Source organism: Nylanderia fulva, unplaced genomic scaffold (assembly GCF_048542155.1).
Source record: "Nylanderia fulva isolate GAGA-0341 unplaced genomic scaffold, ASM4854215v1 Scaffold5, whole genome shotgun sequence".
Classification (NCBI taxonomy): domain Eukaryota; kingdom Metazoa; phylum Arthropoda; class Insecta; order Hymenoptera; family Formicidae; genus Nylanderia; species Nylanderia fulva.
Window position 1 is genome coordinate 3,890,104 of NW_028190587.1, and position 22,632 is coordinate 3,912,735.

A 22,632-nucleotide genomic window follows, 5' to 3' on the forward strand; every position below is an offset into this window, starting at 1 on the left:
CTATATAATATTTATATATTTGATGTAAACTTTTAATGAAAAAAGAAAATTTGGGAGATTAGGTAAGTGAGACTATGGCGATAAAGAACTGTATTAAAACTTGTGGCACGAATTTTATTCCGAGATTTACAACGAAAATGTTTCAACTAGTTAAAATGCCGCTTAATCTGGGGATATGAAACATTGACACGTATAACATAGGTAAATACAAGACGATGTGGATAATTCAGATATACAATTCAGCAGTTTGCATTGAACTGATAAAATTGATTTGTTTTTTCTATTCATTTAGTGTTGTGTTTGCGACTTGGATAGGCCTGCTGTGCTTCTCAGAGAGGTGGATTTCACTAATAATAAATTTATTCATTAGTTAAGACTCATTGGCTGTTAAATAAAACAGCCGATCCTCTCTGAGCAGCCCATGTTCATTTGCTATTATATCACTTCTATTACGATATTATAATTTAGGTACAATCTTAATTATTCAATATTAATGAGAATATTAATAATCATGTTTTATTTTTGCTTGAATTAATTATAGATTTTAATTATAATTACTTTATAAAGATTCTTACACTAAGAATCATCAGACATGAAGGAATTTTGGGATTTTAATTCCTCCAGTGTTCGAATTTGTTGACGGAGGAATAATATCCTAAAATGACAAATAAATAAACGAAATAATGAATAAAAAGTCAAGAGAACAATTTCTTTCATTTGATGTAGCACTTATTAAATGCTCCAAAACGAAATAAATAAGATGTTTACCTTTGTTCCTGCAACGTTGCCTGGATTTCTGTCAGCCTCACTATCGATCGTGCCGTTTTTAATTCTGCAGACACTCTCGTACATTGTAAACTGCCCATTGTATGTGCTTCCTCACTAAGTTTCTGTGCCTAAACAAAATTATTTAATTTAAGAATTTTTTTTTTTTAATAACATCAGAAATTTTTATCTGAAAGGTCGCATTCTTACCTGTTTTTCGAGAATATCAGCGGGAAAAGCACGCACGTGTTGCGTCAAGTCTTCCCGATAATGATTAGCGAGCGATGGTGTTAAAGAAGGTGTTAGGGGAGGCTGCACTCTAGATAATGCCTGTAAACCTCCTGTATTACTTAAATTTCCAAGGGACCCTAATGTACTGAGGCTCTGCAACGAGCTCAGACCTTGTACTCCAGAATTTGTTCCCCCAGGACTCGTTACTATAAAAAGACAAAGACGATGTATATTTTTAAAACATATTTGAAAAAAATAAAGAATATTGGAAAAGGAAATAAAAGATTTTATCTCTCTCTCCCGTATTTAAAATAATTTGTGAATGTATATTTAGATCAGGATAACGATTAATTTTTTTATATATACTATTTCTCTTTTTAAAAGTTAGAATCTTTTATCAAATTTACGATTTTTACTGATGGCTATAGAACCAAAATTACATTTTATTTGATTAAGCTCCAAATTCCAAATTTAATTTTGATATGAATAAAGTGCAAAATAAGTGTCATGAATAAATCTTGTAATACAAATTTGTAATTATGATTACTTTATAGATGCCATAAAAAAGTATAAAGTGATTATTTATCTGTGAATTAAATGATGCTAAATGATTTAGATATTGAGTAAGATATATCAAATATAAGGACTAACAAATTGTCATCATCTAATAAGATAAAATGAACATGTTTGAGTTTTAAACATCTTCGAATTAAAAAAAAAACTTACATTTTCGTGCGTCAATGCAATCCTGGGTTTCTGAATGTGTGGGAGTAGGTGGACCCTCGCTAGTAATATTGCCACTTGTATCAACTTTTAGCGGGACCATCACATCACTTCCACTATTATTTCGGTCTCCACTAGCGGACTGCTACATAAAAGCGGCAAGCAGATAACATTATAAGTGTAATAACGTTCGCATATGTTCAAAACAAAGAAAAAATATTAATTATCTAAAATTACTAAATACTTTTGATTATGATTATTAAAGATAAAGATTAAAAATGATTATCATTATATTAATATTTAAGCATTGACAGACAAAATTAAAAATTAAAGAATAATAAATAATAATCTAAATTGATAACAAAAAACTCTACATTTAGAATTTTAACTGATTTTTTAAAATATAAAGTCTAATTATATATGAATGTGTGTGTATAATCATTATATAAAAGATAAAAACTTATAAAGAATACATAGTTTTTTTCGAAAATTCTGAAGAAAAATTAATCTCATATTTATTAAAGTTGATAAAAAGATATTTAGATAAAAAGATAATTGTTTTATTCACTATATATCAATATCAAGAAAAACGGGAAAAACTAAAAGAAAAATAAATACTTTTTCATATCATGATAATTTGCATTATATGAAAGTATAACAAGCTATTCAAATTGGTATAAAAGCACTAACGATTTTATTTTCTTACTTGTCGAGATAACAAGATGGCTGTTTGAATTGTCTGTAATGCTTTCTGTGGAGTGATATCAGGTTGTTCTTTGTTGCCCGTAATTTGCGATATAAGTCTTGGGAGATTTGCCAGTGACACCGGTGGTCCCGGGGCGTTACTGTTTCCTTGTTGTTGTGTAGGCGAACTAAGTTTTCCAGCTGCCTGCGGTGTCGTTGTCGGTGGATGTGATGTTAATCGAGGTAATGCTAAACAAAAACACAAAATTATCAGTATTAGAAATTTTTTGTATATAACATATAATATGTTAGAGTTCCATAAAATATATACAGAAACCTACTCAAATTTTGTAAAAATTTCCTGAGAATTTCGTTGATCTTCCCGATATTTTCGTTTAAAATTTTAGATAAAATAAGAAAATTTGTAGATGCAGCTTTTTAAAAGTTTCTTTATTATATACGCTTTTTAATGTTTTCTATTTATATGATTGAAAAGTTATCAAGAGTACAGTTTTTATAGCATTTCATATTGATTTATTAATTATAAAATTAATTTGGACAATAACGAAGTGCATTATATCTAAACGCTAAAAATATATGCAAAAATATAAAATAAAAATAGAAAACAAGAAATAATTTATTATAAATGTCTTATAAGGAATATTAATTTATTTAATTACTTATAAATAAGGAATACTAATTTATTTAAATATTACTTATTAAAAATTGAACAATTTTTATGAAACTAAGATATTGATACTGAAATAGATCGTCAATAAAAGATTAGACATGTTTCTTAAGTGCTAAATAAGAGTAAAATTATCAAAAGATCATTTTTTTTTAATTTTCTGAATCCCAATCAAATTTCATAAAAATTCCGATTTTTCAAGATAAAACAAAATTTCCTAAGAATACCAAATTTTTTTCTGGGAGTATATACCCTATATATATTATGCATATTTTTAAAAAATAGTAATTTTAGAAAGACATATTTGAGAAAAATGTAAAAAACTTTTACAAAATTTAAAAAGATAATTTAATCAAATTAAAAAATATATAATCATCACATATTAATATTTTGAAAATAATGTATAATGAAATTATTATTGTTAAGAATACGCGTAATAAGTTTCTTTTATTTCCTTATTTTATCTAAAATTAATATTTAAAAAGAAACAATATTTTTACATATTTTAAAATTATTGAATTTTACTATATATTTTAATGTAAAATTAATTAAACATATTTTATATCTCATTATGGTAGATATTAATATTTTTTGTTATGGTAAATATTAATTAAAGAAACTCTTATAAAATTCTTCCAAGATCACATGCCACGATTGTCATGATTTTGAAAATTCTAAGAGAAAATTCTTTCTGTGTATAAAGAACATACCAGTGGCCAAGAGAACAGGGCCCTGTGGCAGTGGATCGTGAGCGCAGGATGATGTCACGGGTTCTGAAGTGGGTGTGGAATCGCCTGGCGAGATATCCATATCCTGAGCCTGACGTTCCACACTAGCTTCCTCTCTACAGGATTCTCTTTCTCGTTCGCGTTCTCGTTCCCTTTCTCGTTCCTTTTCCCGCTCCCTTTCCCTCGCAGAAACATCTTCTCTGCTACTGCTACTACCACTCCCGCCACATGCGCTCCAATATTCTCGTTTGTCAGACTGTCGCGACGATTTACCATCTCGCATACTGCTACTGCTATTTGATCGCGAGTTGGAATGTTTATCATGACCTATTCAGAAAAAATTCAGATTTTGAAAAGTCCTATACACTTCACATAAGAGGCAACAAAAACATTTCTTTACCAAAATATCAAAAATTGCAGAGAATATAATTTAATATAATTATTCCTTAATCTTTTTAAAAGTAGCATACAAAATGCAATAAGCATTTTATTTGAAATCAATGAACATAGCGTAAAAAAATAAATCGCATGTTACAGTATGTTCTAATTCAAGAAAGAAAAAATAAATTCATGAACAAATTTGTAAATAAATTTATAAAGACTTTTTTATAATACATCAATGTCTAAGCTGTAAGTACTGAATATTGGGATACAAATTTTCATTCACTATTTAATATGTTATGCATATTTGATAATTAAAATGAAAATTTAAACGTACTTGACCTAGAAGAATAGTCACTAGACTGGCGTTGACGATTATCTGTCCGATTGATCCATTCTCGTGGTTTCTCCCACTGAGAAACTTCTGTCTTGCAGTTGTAATAATACTTCTTTCCTGATGAACTCATGTGTTCCGACCAATCTCCAAACCTTGCTGTACGTTCCATTGCACCTCCTCGCTCATCACCACGTTTATCCTAAACAGACTGTTCTAAAATTTCTGGAAACGATTGAATAGATGGGAAATATTTGCATGAATTCCAAAAGTTAGTCCAAAAGTTGTTCGAAACGTTGATATTCGTCCATATTCTTGAGGTTATTATCACATTGTGCATGTGTGTAAAATCACATTTTTTCACACACAATAGTTTCTTTAAATTAAAGTAATAAAAAATTATAGGAATTTTGTTCAGTGTTGATATATAACAATTAATTTATATTTTTAAATATATAAATTTAATACACGTTAATTATACTACATGAATAAGTAAAAATTATGTAATATTATTTTATTTTTTATATAAATTTAGAATTTAGAATTTTGGTTAACATGCACCGATATAAATAAATATAATTATAAGGCACTGACCTGACAGGAATTGTGTGATGGTTTTCTCTGGGATGAAGATTCTCTTGATGAATTTGATGATAATTTTATGGGATGTAAGATCTATATAGAGACGTAAATAAATATTATTTTTTATAATAGTAGATGCTTCTCGAGTAAGATATTTGATCTAACAGAGATACACAATATTCTCATGTGTTAAATGATTCTGTTTTATTATTATCTAACAGTCCATTTGAACATGGATCTAAGAAGAAAATGTTTTTGATAATATCAAATATATTATAAATATATATGCACATATGCATGCCAAAAAAAAATATATATATATATCTTTTGCATAACATATTTAGTTTATACATATTTAAAACCTTGTTAAAATTAAAAATTTTGCAACAGATAAATTATTGGTTCAATATATTTTATATTATTGATTCTTTTAAATTAAATTTCATGCCTATAGAGAATAAATAGAAACAAACATAAGTTTCATATATAAAGATTATTAAATTTGATGTAATATTTACTATATCATGATATTTATTCTTTTTAGCTTTTTGGAGCAGCTTCGAGACATTATAATATGACTATCATATCTAAGAGGAATTATAAATCTCTCAAGTCTCAATCATATTTTTTCAATTATAACAATTATTAAATTATATATTAATATAATACATACCTCCCCACTACTCCTATCATGGTTGGTCCTGTGTTCCGAGTCCCTGCTTTCACGGCTTCTCTTGTCTTTTGGGGATCGTGCACAATCTACACATATGCAAGCAAGCATGTTACAGCTGAAAATGTTAAGAGACAATTCTGTTTTTATACTGAAAAAAAGAGAAGGTGATGAGATTCTAGACAAACAAAACAAGAATTGTACATGTGAAGAACAAGAATAGTTATTATATCATAGCACAATATCATTTACTTATATACATGGTACGTAGCACAACTGATATATACAGTAGTTTATATATTCAATAATATTCAAAAATATACTTTTCTGTCGTCGCATTTTTTTGAATTAGCTTTCCAAATATAGTTTTATTTAGTAAAATATTACAAAAAAATAGCAAACAAAAATTATTTACCGGAATACTTGTCCCTAGAGGAGGATAATTTATAGTCTCTATTTTCTCTCTCCTTCTTGTAAAGAGGCTTGGATGTGTAATTCCGAGGGCTGTCCCGGTCCGTCCCCATTCCCATTCCCAAGCTGCCTGCTGGACTGTAAGAGTTACCATTTGGAGAATCACGCATACGTCCCTCGTAGCGACCATCCGACGACGTGGTCGAGGAGGAATAGCCACCCTTAGAACTGCTGTACTTTGCGTTCTATAATCAAATTATTAACAATATAAACAGGAGATTATACAAGTAATTCAAGATACATGAGAAGATTGCTTACTTCTAAAATTACTTTTCTCATCATGAATACATGAGATAGTTATTAAAAATGTTATTGACTATTATAGGTTCAACTTTGGAATAACCAACTGTTTCAGTTAAGTGGCCATCTGCGAGAATCTGTATGTAAGAGAAGCAATGTTATGATAAAAGCAAAATTAAATCAATAATTTCATAAAATTTCTGATTCTTCTATAGAATTCACTATGTTCCTATAGAATCGTCAGTAATTTTAAATACTATTCACCTTCATATCATATTAATTGCGTACATATCCATTCCTAACTTAAAACGAACTCTTGTTACTTGTTAGATATTTCTCATTTTTATAAAAATTATAAAATTAATATTTTTTTAATATTGCATTATAAAACATAAATATTTTGAAGTACATTGGAAATTTTTTTCCAAGAAAGAAACTCTAATTAAAAGAAACTCTAGTATATAATTTTAGAATTACTATGTTCATGATAATTTTTTTAGATTTACACTTTAAAATACTGCAAAAACCATCGAAACGACAAGAAAACTGAAACAAGAGCTTTGATAAACTAATATTGAAATATTCTACAAGCATATTATTTGCTAGAATAAATTATTGATTTTTCAAAAAGTGAGGTTATGTTTACAACACTGGCAAGTAATTTTCTCTAATTAGATGTAAAAAGAGGGACAATGTTGGCGACATTTCGATTAAATTACCGATCTTTTCATCTCGTTTACGATTAAATTAAAGTAATGATACAAGTGCATGCAATAATTGTTAATCTCTTAGCATAAATAATGTATGAAAATCAAGAGAGAGCAACACCACAATATCAATAAATGAGAAAACCCATGAACAATCCTCTCTACAATTAAACCATATCAATCTAATCCCCGAGTTTACCCCAAAAAATTCTATCGGAACGTGAATTTTCGCGACGACAATCGAACACGTATCTAAATGTATATCGACGAAAACATTCGGCGAAATGTCACTTGTCAAAGCTGCCGAAGATTCTTCCTCGTCCATCAAGCTCGTCGTCTCAAAACGTCTGGTGTACAATATACATATATATGTATATATATGTATATATATGTACATATATACATATATACATATATATATATATATATATATATATATATATATAAATTGCCAGCGATTAAGCTAATAATCGCGACGATGACCTGGTGAACGGTCGAGGATCTCTACCTCAACGCGCGGAAAGACTGAAAGAGAAAGAAAGAAAAAGACAGAGATAGAGACAGAAAAAAAATTAATAAACCAACAAAGAATCCGACACGACGATGAGCCTGACAGGACGAGTCGAGAAGAGAAAACCAGAGATGCGCGAATGTCTGAACTTCGAGACGCCGCGTTAGGATGACGATGATGATAATGATGATAATAATAATAATGATGATGATGATGATGATGACCGATCGATTCTACGCGTCCGCGAATTTTCCCTTGAAATAGAAAAAAAAAAAAAAAAAGGGCCGTCGTGCGTGTCTCGCCCGCTCGCGCGCGGCCTGACGCCAGCTGAGAAACGAATACGAACGTTTGTGATGCTCTCCGAAGCTCACGGAAGAGTGCTGTCACTCGGGCGAAAACCGGGCCGATCTCACATCTCTCTATCTCTTTCTCTCTCCGTCGTCGGACGGCGCGTTAATCGCGGGCGAGAATATAATGCGTGATGTCCGAGGCCGAGGACGGTAGACGACGCCGACGACGATGACGTTGAAGGTGCGTTGCCTGTGTAAGAGATCTTACACCCCCTCCCCCCCTCCGTACCCCCGATCCAATCGCTCCGGCGGTAGAAGTTATTATTATTTACCTGATAGGGATGGGCCTGGTGCTTTTCGAAGTACCTGGAATCATAAGACAACGGACCGTGAGTTAGGGAGGTCGTCGTGGCGCGATGTCCGCCGCCGCGGTCGTTTCCACGGGGAACGGCGCCCGAACGGATTCCCATCGTCGTGGAACGTCGTGAGCGGCGGATTGTGGCAGTGAGTGTTGCTTTGCGATGCAAGTGTGTATGTGCGGTCGAACGAGGCGTACGGACGAGTGGACGGAGACGTCGGTGACGAGAGGAGAGGCGTGAGGGAGGGAGAGAGAGAGAGAGAAAGAGAGAGGTTGGTCGTGTGTCAGTATCGGGTATTTGACTGCAGAGCCCTACCCATCGCTGATCCTTTGAGGTTTCCTCGCATGCATTACCATCAATGCCGGTGTCTGTGGGAAATTCGCGGCCTCGGATGTTCCCTTTTCGGTCGGTCAGTGTCATAAGAACAACATTAACGCTTATTTAGCAGTTAACTTTCTTTCTACCCGGACGCCATGTCACATACGTGCTCGGCCGCTGCCGTGCGCGCCGGCATCCTAGATCGCGCGCTGACGTCACGACGCGCGAGCGACCGACCCCTGGTGGGGGAAGCTCGGCTACGTTCAGGGACGTGCGAACGAAATATCGTTCGGGGACCCCAAAGTATTAGAAACTTGCTTTTCGCTGATGAACCGATTTAGTTTTCATTTATTTTCTTTATTTTTATTAATAAGATTTATTAATTTTTATTCACAAATCAATACATTTTATTCATAAATTAATCAATTTTATTAATAACTTATTAATTTATTAATACAATTTATTAATTTATAATTTATTTTATTTATTAAGCATTAGAGTAAAATTATTAACATCCATTATATTAATTTTAGCTATTAGAATTGACATTGTAATTTATAAAAAAAATTCTCATTTTTTAAGTATATATAGATTTTTAATTTAATGACATAATTTACAAATCATATTAAACTCAAAAAAATATAAAAATTTTAAATTCTAAATAAAATTCAATAATATTCTAATTTTAGGACGTGATCCTTGCGGAAATCGACACGTACCTGACCGCGATGGACGTCGGCGCAGATTAGTTCGATCTGACGTCACGGCGGCGTCGCGGCAGACAGCGACGCGATCAGCCGTGTGTTTCATCGTTTGCGCTTGCGCAATCGTCGCCGCGGAAAGAGATCGCGTATGTGCGAAAAAAAGTGCGTTGCGCGAGCTTCGGCCTACTTCGGCCGACAGACGGCGCAACGTGACACGAGACCGAGAGTGGCGTGTGGAGTCTCTAGGCGAGTTCGTATATACGGAAGAACGCGTCTTGCTTGCCGCTTTGAATAATCACGATTCCAAAGATGCCGTGATTCTCCAGGAAGTCGATTTAGCGCGATTACACGAAGAACAGAGGCCGGACCTGGTGCTCGCAGTAATCTTGATGGAAGCAACTCGGAAGAAACACCGGCTGCAGGAAGAGAAGACTCGATCGTGTGTGAGAAGAGGGATCTCCACACCACACAACTTCGAGGGAGGCACGATAGATCGTCGTTATGTCAAATTCGCGATAAGCACTGTAAGACGAACATTCTTTCTTCCCCGCGGATTTTAGTTTAAGATCTGTCTCTTATCTCTTGTCGCGAAGAAAAATACGAGAATCCTTAGTACGTCTCTTATACGAAGATATCGTGTGTCAAAATGATTTTAATATACATGCCTGATATGATTTCTACTGCGAGTAGTTGTTTAGATTTCAACCACCTTGTTAAATATAATTTTATAATAATATTTCTTAAATATAATTTTTCTTTTTATTTTTTACTTTGCTTTTAATAATTTAGCTTTTTCAATTATTATTGTATTATTCAATTATTATTCAATTGTTGTCATGAATTTTTTGACAGATAATAAATGATTTATAGCTGTTATTTTGCAATTTGAAATATTTATGTCTATATTTTTTATTTTATATTATTTATTTTATTTTTACTTTATATTATATATGTATATATATTTTTTAAATGTAGATATATATGTGAAAAGTATTGTAGTCATATATATATATATACACATACACAACAAAATGACACTTAAAGAAATATTTATATTGTAAATGATTTTTGATTGATATATATTATATATATATATGTAGTAAATTATATATGTTAATTATATTTTTTTATACATATTTATAATAGTATCAACAATTATATAATTTAAATTTTTGCATAAACTTGATTTCTATATTTTTTCATTAGATCTAACATTCAAAATAAAATACAAATTTTTAAAGCATTGAATATTGACAAATTCTCAAATTTTTTTATGCTATATATGTTACAGATTTTTTATAACAAAATAAGTTAACTTCTAAAATTCTTTGTAATAACATGTAATTTTGATACAAGCAGTAGACATAGAGTTTGCTTATTTTGTACAACTATTACGAAACAAGGATTTCATTGAATAATATATCTTTTCAATACTTATTAAGATAATTTATTGGAATACTAACAAGTTGTAATTATAGAACTTGTGCCATAAGGAAACTACAGAGGAAGATATGGATATAAATTCTGTACGTGAAAAAAATAAAAATGCAAGAAAATGTTCAAAAATTCAACAACTGGAAAATATCACAGGAAATGATAATAATCTGATTGAAGAAGCTTTTTTGAAAATTGTATATTCATCCAGAGGAAGTAGGAGTTATCGACATCTCAAACAGTTGCTTTTGCTGTATACCCAGTGAGATCATCATTTACATTAGTTAGCTAGATCTAATATAATATCTAATTATCATCTTTCATTCCTTTTTTTGTTTTACAACTAAAAATATTTATGTATACAAGTCAGAGCAGTTGAATTTAGCAAAATATAAAAGATAATAATTAGGATTGCATATATTTCAGGAATATTCTTTCTAGCGTGGAAAGCAATGTTGAGTTTGATCCAATTAATTTAAAAAACATTAATGATATATTAATATTCTTTCACTTATATTGGCTTGACATAAAGCAGGTACTATATCTTTTTTAATTATTCTTTGTTATTTTGGTTTAATTGATAGAAGAATTTATATGATGTAATTGTTAAATCTTTATGTTTAGGAGATACCTGATCATAGTTCATATTTAAATATAATGTCAGCTTTATTAAGCATATATATAGATATGGAATTAAAACTTTCAAGCAAAGAAATTGATGTAAAAATTATTGCAGCGCTATATATATACTTAAGTGAGTATTAACAAAAAGCTAATTTCATACAAACGGAATATGTAACATAAATTATAGATTTCTAATGCTGACAGTAGTACTGAGAAGAAATGAACACACCCATCTTGCAACTAATATTAAATTGCTTACAGATAACTCGGAAGAGCATATTTTCAGGGTATTAGTTAGAATTAAACATATGACAGAAAGATATATGAAAATTTGTAATGACATATTTACGTATGTAAATCTTTTATTTAACATATTACATTATTAACAAATCTGCCTATTAATACAAGATATTATTTTATAAGATATTAATACTTGTTAATATTTTTTGTAATAATATTTACTACACAGGAAGAGCTTCACTAATCTGAAGATAAAACGTCAAGATAAGATGTCTTTAAACGATGTAACTTATATCAGATACTTGCTTGTCTTTAAAATGTGGAAAAAAATTTCTGATAAAAATGAAAAAATTGACGAATTAGCTATAAAGCTGCTAGGACCATGTATGCCAAAATTACGAGATGAATTAATAAAATTCGTGCCTAGTCCTACGGACTCTACAAATCATGAGACTGAAACACTATGGTTATTAAAATCAGATATCGATTTAAAACAAATGCATGAGCATTTTCTACTATTTGAAGATCAAATGAATAAACATTCTCTACAACTTGAAGAAATTGATAACTCTGCATATTTACAATGTATCAAAATTGATCAGTATGGTTTAGAGTCTCAGGTAATGTAGCTCAATTTAATTAAAATTTCTTTATTTTGTTTTAAAATATTTGCATTTGTTGATTGGTACTATAAAAATGCAAATCTTGATGTATGGAATAATGTAATATACATATATGGAATTATATTTTTTCAGACACAGATGAATTTATTTCAACAAAACAAAAACAGGAGCACTCCTACATCTAATCAAGAAGTAAATAGAGATGGTTTAAATGGTTTTCAAAATAATTTGCAACTAGGTAATAACAGAAATAAACCTTTAGAAAAAACTTATTTACAAAAAGGTGAAAGAAGAAGCTTTAAATCATTAGAAAAAATAACCGAGAAATCAATAAAAAAACCAAAGAAATTTGAAATTATCGATTTAACTGGAGATGATGAAAGTGGTTCTTATAAAATAAACAGAAGGAAAAGAAAGAAGAAATATATTTTGAATGGTCGAGATTGTTTGAAGATCGGAAAAAATAAAAAGCAAGACTTCCTTAATCATTTGAAACTTTCAAATGAGATCATGACAAGTGTTAATACTGAAAAAAGTTCTAATAGAGACAGCAAAAGTTTAGTTGAGAAAGCTTGTTTGGAGCATAAACCTATTCTTGACAACAAAATTAGTGAAGGTACAGAGAGTTACACTTCAATTAACAATAAATCTTCATTAAATAATGTTTATCATATTATTCGTCAAAAAAATGAACATTTAAATGTAATGAAGAATCAAATAAATAATACTTGTCCAGAATTTGTAAAAGAGAGTAAACTAGAAAATCATCATGATTTGTCACATATGACATATATGACAGGAAATGCAATAGGTTCATATAATAATACAATAACGCAAAGTAAGAAGACGTTAACTTCTCAGGAAGAAAGTGTTATGGACACAATACCTTCATTGAAGATGTGCCAAAATGATATTATGGATCAGCATTCTTTCAAGAATGAAACACTAATAAATACAAATTGTAATGCAACGCAAAAGTCATGCAAGTATTGTGAACCGATGCCAGTTGTCCATATTGGGAAACATATAATTTGCATGATATGCAATCCTTTGTATAATAACGAACATATTTTCGTTGTACGTCGATATCGTATCAATGATATCAGCGTTATGACGTGTCGTGACATGCACGGTGAGAAAAAAATGCAGCATCCAGATAAATCCAATGACAATACTGTTTCGACTACAACATTTACTGAGGATCAAAAGGTAGAATCGTCATTATATAATCAACATGTCAATTTTGATAATGTAAAAATGAATGATAATGACATTGCTAAATATTCTGAAGCTACAATGAAGGAACAACAAAAAAGCGATTGCGATCCTTCGATATTAAACGATCAAGTACATTTCTCAGATTTCTATATGAGTAATAATCCTTTCAAAATTGGTTCAAATGCAGAAATAGATTATAATCTGAAAGATTTTTCAAATACTGAAAAAGATATTAATTATGCAAAAATGTTAAATGATTGTGATAAATATGTTTATGTTGCTGCAAATCATGCTGTTGATGAATGTATTATGGCTAAGAGCGCTGAAAAAAGAAATTATTCTGACATGTATACTGCTTCAACTACATTCATGGAAGATCAAATTGTACATGACTCCAAACATTCCGAAAATACGATAAAGGCACAACAAGAAAGAAACGATTGTGATATTTCGAATGAAACATCAAATCGATATCTCTTTGAACATGATATATTTAATATAGATTCTATAGATATGGATTCAAAACTGGAATTCAAAACTTCTATAGATATGGACGACTCTATCAGTTTCTCGCATCAAATTAAAATTTTGGAAACTCTAAACAATGTTGTGTCAAATGAAACCACCGAATTTCTCCTATCTTCGAAGCAGTCTCCATTTGAATTGGATAATATATATACAAATACATTTTTAAGTGAAAAGGATATTTTATGCCATAATCAAAACAATGTTATTAACAGTAATGTAAATCCGACCTTCCATTTGAATACCGATAACAATTTTCAATGATTATCAGCCAAATTTGATAAGTTTAATATGTCAGTAAATCACAATAAGTTTCAATCCAATGTTTTGCAACATATTTAACTAATTTAGATATCGCGCTTCCAGTTTTTAAGGAGCTATGGAATTTCAATATTTTTTTCTGATAAGTTAAATAATAATGTGCTTTAATCAAGCATTATATTTTTAAAAAAGAAAAAATTGAAGATTTTATATCTCGAGGAATATGTTAAACTAAAAATCTTTAAATGAATTTTACACCTTCAAGAATATATCATCAAATCAGGTTAAAAAATGATTTAATATTACAAAGAAAAGATTCTGCCTCAACATTATACATAAAATATATATTGTTATTCTTGGATGTCCTGATGGCCTTTCGGTTAATAAGATGATTAATTCAAAATTCATGGATTATATCTACTATGAAGACTGTGAAGACTGTGGAATGAGCTGTCAGATGTAATAGTTATCTATTGAAAAAGCACGCATCCACTCCATCAATTGAAGAAAAGAATTATAAAAAACAGTTTTAACAAAATGTTCTGATGTTTATTAAAAAGTTTGCCTTGCAAAATTTTGAGTCTCGAGTGATGAGCTGGAAAATCAATTTTCTAAAAAATTTTCTACTTCTGAAGATATATTCATTGAGAGCTGCCAATAAATCATTTAATGTTGAACAGAGAATATTCATTAGAACACCATGCATATAAAAGATGAATTTACTTCGAATACAATCTTAATAGCAATTTAATAAAGATCAAATCACGAAGAATATAACTGAGAAACCATATACCAGTAAATATCATTAAGGAGTATATTCAGATGTATTAAATTGTCTACTGAAGAAACACCTGAAAAGAGAAAGAGAATCGCATCTACGATTTCACCTCTTATGTGCTAGCAAGGTTGTCTATTATTATAAATCAATATGATATTCTCTTTCGAAAGAGAATTTCTCTTCTATAATGAAAGGTAATTTAATTTATAAGTCTTTGATATATATTTCATTATTATAAATTATTTATACATATTAACAAAATCTGTAACATCGCAGAAGAATATCAAGAACATCTCTGAAGATTATCTTTAAAAAGTCTTATCAACTATATGTGGAAACTTAACTCTGCATAACTAGGAAGAATTTTCTCAAATATCAATATTTATATTTAATATCTCTTTTGAATTACACAAATAATTTCATATTAAATAATACAATAATGATACATATCGAAAATAGAATATAAAACTATAACATATATATATATATATATAATCAGATATGTAGTACAAGAGTATAATAATATATAAAAATATCGAATTTATTTTAACTTAGCTGAATGTTGAATTAAATTAAATTTTATTTATGTATAAAGAAATAAGAATTTTTAATGTGCCAATATTGAACATGAGATGTTTGTATGTGTATACGAAGATGCAACAATCAGACATTTTCATATGTTATTCTCACTGAAATTCTTATATAGATATTAAATATTTTTTTATAATCATATTTTACTTCGATAATTATAATATTTATTATTAATTTTTTGTTATATTTACAGAGTTTGTATGTAGAAGAACAAGAAAAATAATGCAGTGTGGGTGAGTGTAACATATATTAGATATGTAATTATGTATTATGTAAAACCTCTCATCTTAAAACTCTGCTATCTCCTTATAGAAGAATGTTTTACGGGAATATTTTTTATCTAAATATTGAAATATTAAAAAGAATCTACAAAAGAGACAGTTATTCATTGCAAAAAGTTAATTTTGGAATATATAATAAATGTTATAATTATATTTTCATAGATCTCTTCTATTGGTACTTACAATTAATACTACCCTCCATCTAGGTACTAAATTATTTTTTAAAGATAGCGAGTTTTGATATGAGAAATCTTATGCGTTATAGTCTTTTGCGGTCTAAGCTTTCAAATATATAAGTATATATGTATATATTTTTTTTTAATTCAAATTCATTATCTTTATAAAAAAAAATATATATTTTTAAAAATAATCTTATTTTTATGTTTAAAACATTTTTAGATATGCTTATAAGTAATAGATATGATACATTATCCAGACATTTTTTTGGATTTTGTATTAAATTAGGACAGTTGAGATGTAAATAATTCTATATAAGAATTGTGAACCGCAAAGGCCTAAAAGTAATAAAGAAATCATGTTTACTATTTGCATTTATTACAGCGTGATCGTTTATCCTGAAGAAGTCGGCAATTTTGAACTACTTACATAATGCAAAGTTATCTCATAACTTGACGATTGAAATAAAATTTTAGCACACTGAAAATTATTACAATCTTAACAGTTTTCAAGTTATTAATACACAATTAAGTATACACAACATCACCATAATTCTCTCATAAACATAATCTCTGTAAATTAGAAATTTGCACAGAGGTAAAAACAGTGCTTCTTAAAATTATACTTTATTATGATTTTAAATAATTTTATCACGTAATATGTTAAAAGAATATTTTAATAGCTCTTTTATAGCTATATTTTTTGTATATGTATACGCGTGTATATTATTTTAGTTGCGTTTACATATTAAATAAATATATTATAAAATAATATAAACAAAGCACATTATGTAAAAAATAATGTACTTTGTCTGTATTATGTGATAAATAACTAAATACTTTAGCGATCTCGTTTAGTAATAATTATATTTCTCGAGTACTGTTTTATTACGAAAATAAATTTTATAGAAATAACTGCAATGAAAAGTTTAACTATACAAATTATATTTAAAAACAAATATGCAAAATATTTTACTTTAGAGTTTAGATAAGACAACAAATGATTAATATAACTATATTTTAATTGATACTGAATATTTTCTGTGAATATATATTACAGTATTGAATAACTCAAATTAATGTTTTACATAGTGAACTGTATAAATAATTTCACATTATGTGTATCCGTCATACATTTTTTCCCAGATAGCTTATTTAATCATTAGTGAGATAATATATAACAGTAAAAGAAAATGAAATATTCTGTTCCTATTATCGTTATGCACGTTTATTGCTACATGCCAAAAATATTTATTTTTATTGTATTTTTTTTCGACAAAATCTTAATTAAATCATGTAATGTACGATGTCTTGTTATAAATTTTATTGATATATATTTTATATTGTTTTATTTTGTTATTTTAGTTAAATTATTCAAAATATAATTAAAACAACTTTATATGTATATTATATTTCTTTATTGATATCTAATATAGACTGATTTTATATTTTTTTAATCATATTTTTTATTAATAAATAACAATCCTCTCGATAGACATATATATTGCTATTCTGCTAGTATCAAATATTTTAGTTTGACAAAAAAATGTCATTTATTATATATTATGATGTCGCAAAAATATAAATGATTAGATTTGCACATAAATGACTTGTCTTCAACAAATTCATAAAAAAATTATAAAATAATGGAGAATTTATGAACTCTATTCTTACAATTAGTAACAAGTAGGATCGCACAATTTAAAAATCTGCATATATTTTCTCACTCTTCTGACATTATAACGCAAGATGCTTTGTGTAATTACTCTACAAAGAGTCATACATTCTTTTTTATTTTCTTATATATTTTCTTTTTGTAAATTTTACACAAAATAAAATCACCGATTAGTGCTTGCCATATTAGAGCTGTAGGATAGTTTATCTTTTACACTAAATTTCTTGAATGATTAAGATGTATTTTAGTACAAATATTTTGTTTTAAGATATTTAATAATTATAGCGAAATAATAAAAACAGTAGCTATTTTTAAACTGCATAAATATAAGTTGCAGAGAAGAAAATTTGTATCTCCAAGTTACATACTATAATATCATATACAGAATGACCATATATATATATATATATATATATTCACATGCTCCACATAATAGAATATATAATACATAATTAGAGCATGTCTAAAGCGAAATTTATGGTCAGTCTGTATAACTTGAATGATATTTTTATTGTAAAAGTCTTCACCTATATATTCTCAAAAGAATATCATATATTCTAAAAAAAATTATAGAATTTTATTCGAAAGATTACTTAGTGTAAAATTATAGCCAGTAGATATATAGATAAATAAATGAAATATGCATTTCTCTAATAAGATTTATCAAAATAATTTTATTAATTCTGTGTGTATGAATATGTCCTGATGAGCATATATTTCAAAAGCTGCATTTGAATAGATTTTGATTTAATATAGTAATACAATATCAAATAATGATTACATGCAAATAATAAACACCAATTCTGATATAAGCAATAACATTGCTTCATTATAGGAAACAGTTTATTTTTTGGGAATGGACGTTTTAAAACTTTTTTTATTGCATTGTATTTGTTTTTACCAAATATACATGTGTTAAGACATAATGCTATAATTTTTCTCTGTAAACTCTATAGTAAGATGTTATTTGTTTACAGCTTTAGGCCTAAAAGAGAACACAATTGTATCTTCTGTTAGTCATTATTATATATACAAAATTTTTATATAAATACTATATGTAAGAAGCTTTAAACAAATTTGTTAATAAAAAAAGTTATAAATTTGGTTACAGAGTGTCTGAACTAATGGTATAATCAAAAAGAGTGTAATATAAAATAATAAATAGAAAATAAAGAATACATTTTTTTCGTACGTTTCATTTTCAAGAAAAGTTATCGTACAAAAAATAATTTATCCTACTTATTCTATTTATTTTTTTTTTTAATGAGAAATTATCCTCCTTTTGCTTATATCACCAATTTGAAGATACTGTGTAGGAATTTAAATATAAAAGAATATAAATGTGGAATATTATATATCAAAAATTATGTATGCAAATTATTATATTTCTTGTTCAAGTATCAATGTAAGAAAAACAGAATACATTTAAATGATGCTTTCATATGATGCGTTTTTAACACAGATTTCTTTGTTTATCATTCATACTGTAAAATATTCAAATATGCAGTTTAATTAATAAAGATATTAGCGAATACTCTGTGTGAGCCACATAGTTGTATCTCCTAATTTTACTAAATTCAATTTTTGATGTGCGTAATATTAATATCTTCTACATGAAGATATTAATTTATTCATAAATCTTCATGTAAGTTCCACAAAATAGTTGTAGACCTGCGAAAATTATAAACATTTGGTAATGATTGCGTTCTGTATGTAAAAAACTTGTGTTGTAATAAGTTAATCCATGATGTACAACAATGCAGAGACTGAAAAAGAAAATAAAAGTTCAATTTTTAATATATTCGAGTTATTCATTTATTACGCGCAATAATTTGTACAATTCGAAAATCTATAGAAAAGGAAAAAAATATTATATTTTCATTAAAATGCAGAATTTGTATTTGTATGCAAGATCATTAAATTACTACTATTTTTAAAGCATTCAATACATTTTCTTTCATTATATATATATTTAGTCCATAGATACTTGTTATATAGCATAACACACGCACATACATACAATACACACACACCACCCACGCGCGTTTGTATATGGAAATCGGTACTGTAATTTTCTTATTTTTTTTGTTTGCATGGAAAAATAATATTGCAATATATATAACACGGCGTGACTAATATATACTTAAAAATATATTTACAGATCTTGGACAGTAGTATTATTAAGTATAATGGTGTAATAAAAGCCGTACACTCTAAAATTGAAAAGAAAAGAACGTTGTAATAGTAGATATTTATCTGTAAAAAAATGAATATACAATTAAGGAAGGTATCTGCAATTATGTAAACTTAATGAGCATTATAAGCATGCCGAGTATTTTTCGCTTTTACCCTGTACAGTATATTCTAATTTTATAGTGAATAAGTATACATACTTATGTAAAATATTATAACTTTGATGCTACAAGCATCTCAAAAGCATATTAACACATTTACCCTGTTGAGAGTTTCTAACATTTCTATTCTTATTTCATAAGTAATGAATCTAGTAGTTTCTAGATAGTGAATCTAGTAGTTTCAGTGAGTAATAATATAATAGAGGTAAATATATATTAGTATTTTCATATGTGTGGAGTATATTTACCTCAACTTTTTGCGGTCGACATTTTATATAATGCACATAATGTACAAATATAGGTAAATACAAGTTTATTTATCACTTATGAAAGAGATGTTCTACGCATACACAATACTGAATTTTTGATGAACACGAATTAATGAGGCATCCGATATAAAGTACTTTACTATACTAACTCGATTAATGTTTAAAATGTCAGACTTTCTCCTTTTTTTTAATAAATGCTTTATGCGCGTACAATAATTTATTTATAATTAATGATCTATTTATATTCTCAATCCATATGTATGAAGACTTTTGGCAATTTTGATGAACTAATTATATATATATATATATATATATATATATATATATATATAATATGTAACTTATAGTTTTATTTGTGTTAAACTTAAGCCTATCAGACTTATCGCATTGTAAATTAATAATTAAATAAATAATAACAATAAAAGATATTCGGTAATGAAATAGATGCGCATTTGTCAGTCAAGTATAAGATTTAGCAATTTAAAGTTGAAAATAAGGGAACAGCATTGTAGTATAAACGTAAGAGCATTCTACGATTAAAAAATTCTCTAACTACAATCATTTTTACGAAGATGAATAAATGTACAATAATGACAAGTGTGACAGTGACAAGTAATCAAATAGATTACTTAACAAGGTACATTTCTTTTTGTACAACAAAATGTTAGCTACTGTTTAGCTAAAGATCACAGATATGAGATCAGGTATAGGGATATGGCACTAAAGTTATGCATTTACTTGAACCAAATCTATATCCCAAAACAAGAAATGTCCAAATTAAAAAATGTAGTTAGAACTTTCGTATTAGAATATAATATAGTGATGCTGACTGGTTCAGGTTTAACACAGGGACTCTTGCAATATGACTTAATTTGTTCAAATCGAATATATATTATAAAAAGTTTAATATATGAATAGATTCTGAAATTATTAACATAAAATATTAAAATACAATTCAATGAATATGAGCAGCTTTAAGTGTAGAACTGTTTACAATACAGCATTTAAAATTATCGTTTTCAGAAATTTTTCAAATAGTACAAGAGTTAAATTTTAATTTAATTAAATGCTCTATATAATAATTATTAATGTTAATCAGTTTTTAAAGCAAGATTCCAGATATATGTATAAACTGAAATATTGAGTAATTACATAGGAACAAGCTACACAATGCTTGCTAGTTGTAAAGCTTTTCTATCTTGGTAACTATACAATATCTAAATTGTGCATTTTTCTTGCATGTCTCAGTTTTATTTTATTTATCAAGCTCGATTAGGTCATTTTATTTTGTTCTTTTTTTTAGAATACCGCACGTAACTCGTATTTTACGAACGAAAGATGGACATTCATACAAGAAAAATATATGAATTACTTTCAATTATATATGTAGCATATTATCTTTTTTTTCTACGAGATCTGAAGTTGTCATATATGAATCGCGGCTGACTAATTATTCTACTTCTTTTGATAGGTACCTGTACGTATAAATTTATATTAAATAATAGCTTTTTTCGATATATATAAGATCGTATCTATATGTATACAATATACATATAAGAGGACAAATTGCAAAGTAGAAACAAAATTAAACATTTCAAATTTTTGTAATTGTACGGCAATACAAATAATTTTGCACTATTCGGCGAATTTATTGACATTATGTGCTTGCATTAAACACTTGCCTGAAGTTACTCAAGAGTCTAAGCGGGTAATTAATCTGAAATACAAAATAAGAGATGTATACTATAAAAATGTGTAAATCTGTGTAAAGGTGTATATATATATACCTTTAATATTTGAAATAAATACAAATTGAAAAACTATCGTCACATAATTAAATAGCACCCTAACTATGAAATCTCAATCTTATTATCAGATTTATGATGTATCTAAAAAAATCTATGCATAATTACTACAGAATTACCTACGCAAATATTCCTGGTACATCGCCTGTTCTGTATGTTTTCAGGAAAGTTGGATTTTCAAATTTCATACTCATAATTTTCAATTATCAATCTGGTCATATTACATTCCTGAATCTAAATTTGTTTTCTGCAGAAACCTGAAAAAAATTTACACAATTAATATTATAAATCGTACATATTATCAAATATCCATTGTGTGTATACATATAAAACAAAACTATTAGTACAGTACTTCTCTATTGTAACTGTAAAAAAAAAAAAAAAGAAAAAAA

At 28.1% G+C, this 22,632-nt stretch overlaps 3 protein-coding genes across 19 annotated transcripts in view; 1 reads left to right on the forward strand and 2 right to left on the reverse strand.

Annotated features, from left to right (window-relative positions):
- Nucleotides 1–100: 100 nt before the first annotated feature.
- On the reverse strand, nucleotides 101–8,887 carry wcy (WW domain-containing adapter protein with coiled-coil wacky). Of its 8 annotated transcripts, none has more exons than XM_029316702.2 (12): nucleotides 8,680–8,778; nucleotides 8,338–8,371; nucleotides 6,202–6,442; nucleotides 5,790–5,875; nucleotides 5,129–5,209; nucleotides 4,538–4,736; nucleotides 3,802–4,146; nucleotides 2,426–2,652; nucleotides 1,723–1,864; nucleotides 976–1,202; nucleotides 769–896; nucleotides 101–655 (listed from the first exon to the last, which is right to left on the reverse strand). In XM_029316702.2, the coding sequence occupies exons 1-12, from the start codon at nucleotides 8,718–8,720 to the stop codon at nucleotides 577–579; spliced, it is 1,830 nt and encodes a 609-aa protein (XP_029172535.1). In that variant the 5' UTR covers nucleotides 8,721–8,778; the 3' UTR covers nucleotides 101–576. The 8 variants fall into 8 exon arrangements, with proteins under 8 accessions (XP_029172535.1, XP_085343076.1, XP_029172536.1 ...); XM_085486950.1 differs by lacking the exon at nucleotides 8,680–8,778 and adding an exon at nucleotides 6,516–6,634 and having other exon boundaries at nucleotides 8,338–8,352; XM_029316703.2 differs by lacking the exons at nucleotides 8,338–8,371; nucleotides 8,680–8,778 and adding exons at nucleotides 6,516–6,634; nucleotides 6,762–7,397.
- Nucleotides 8,311–19,611, forward strand: LOC114941653 (uncharacterized). 6 transcript variants are annotated; one of them, XR_014925694.1, is made up of 10 exons: nucleotides 8,339–8,985; nucleotides 9,372–9,910; nucleotides 10,865–11,082; nucleotides 11,247–11,355; nucleotides 11,445–11,574; nucleotides 11,706–11,793; nucleotides 11,914–12,304; nucleotides 12,440–15,283; nucleotides 15,874–15,913; nucleotides 16,523–16,628. XR_014925694.1 is itself a non-coding variant. In XM_085486944.1 (8 exons), exons 1-8 carry the CDS (start codon nucleotides 8,838–8,840, stop codon nucleotides 14,312–14,314), a joined length of 3,498 nt encoding a protein of 1,165 aa, XP_085343070.1. In that variant the 5' UTR covers nucleotides 8,339–8,837; the 3' UTR covers nucleotides 14,315–19,611. The 6 variants fall into 6 exon arrangements, 2 of the variants coding, with proteins under 2 accessions (XP_085343072.1, XP_085343070.1); XR_014925695.1 differs by having other exon boundaries at nucleotides 8,338–8,985; nucleotides 10,880–11,082; nucleotides 12,440–15,913; XR_014925693.1 differs by having other exon boundaries at nucleotides 15,874–19,611.
- Nucleotides 18,672–22,632, reverse strand: part of LOC114941691 (uncharacterized) — a 34,083-nt gene continuing 30,122 nt past the window's right edge. For 4 of the 5 annotated variants that reach the window (XM_029316760.2, XM_029316759.2, XM_029316761.2 and 1 more), the window contains 2 exons: nucleotides 22,364–22,497; nucleotides 18,672–22,152 (listed from right to left, as the gene is read on the reverse strand). The gene's annotated coding sequence lies outside the window, so the exon portion shown is untranslated. Of the gene's footprint in view, nucleotides 22,153–22,359; nucleotides 22,498–22,632 lie in introns of all 5 variants that reach the window. The other variant, XM_085486942.1, reaches the window with a different exon arrangement.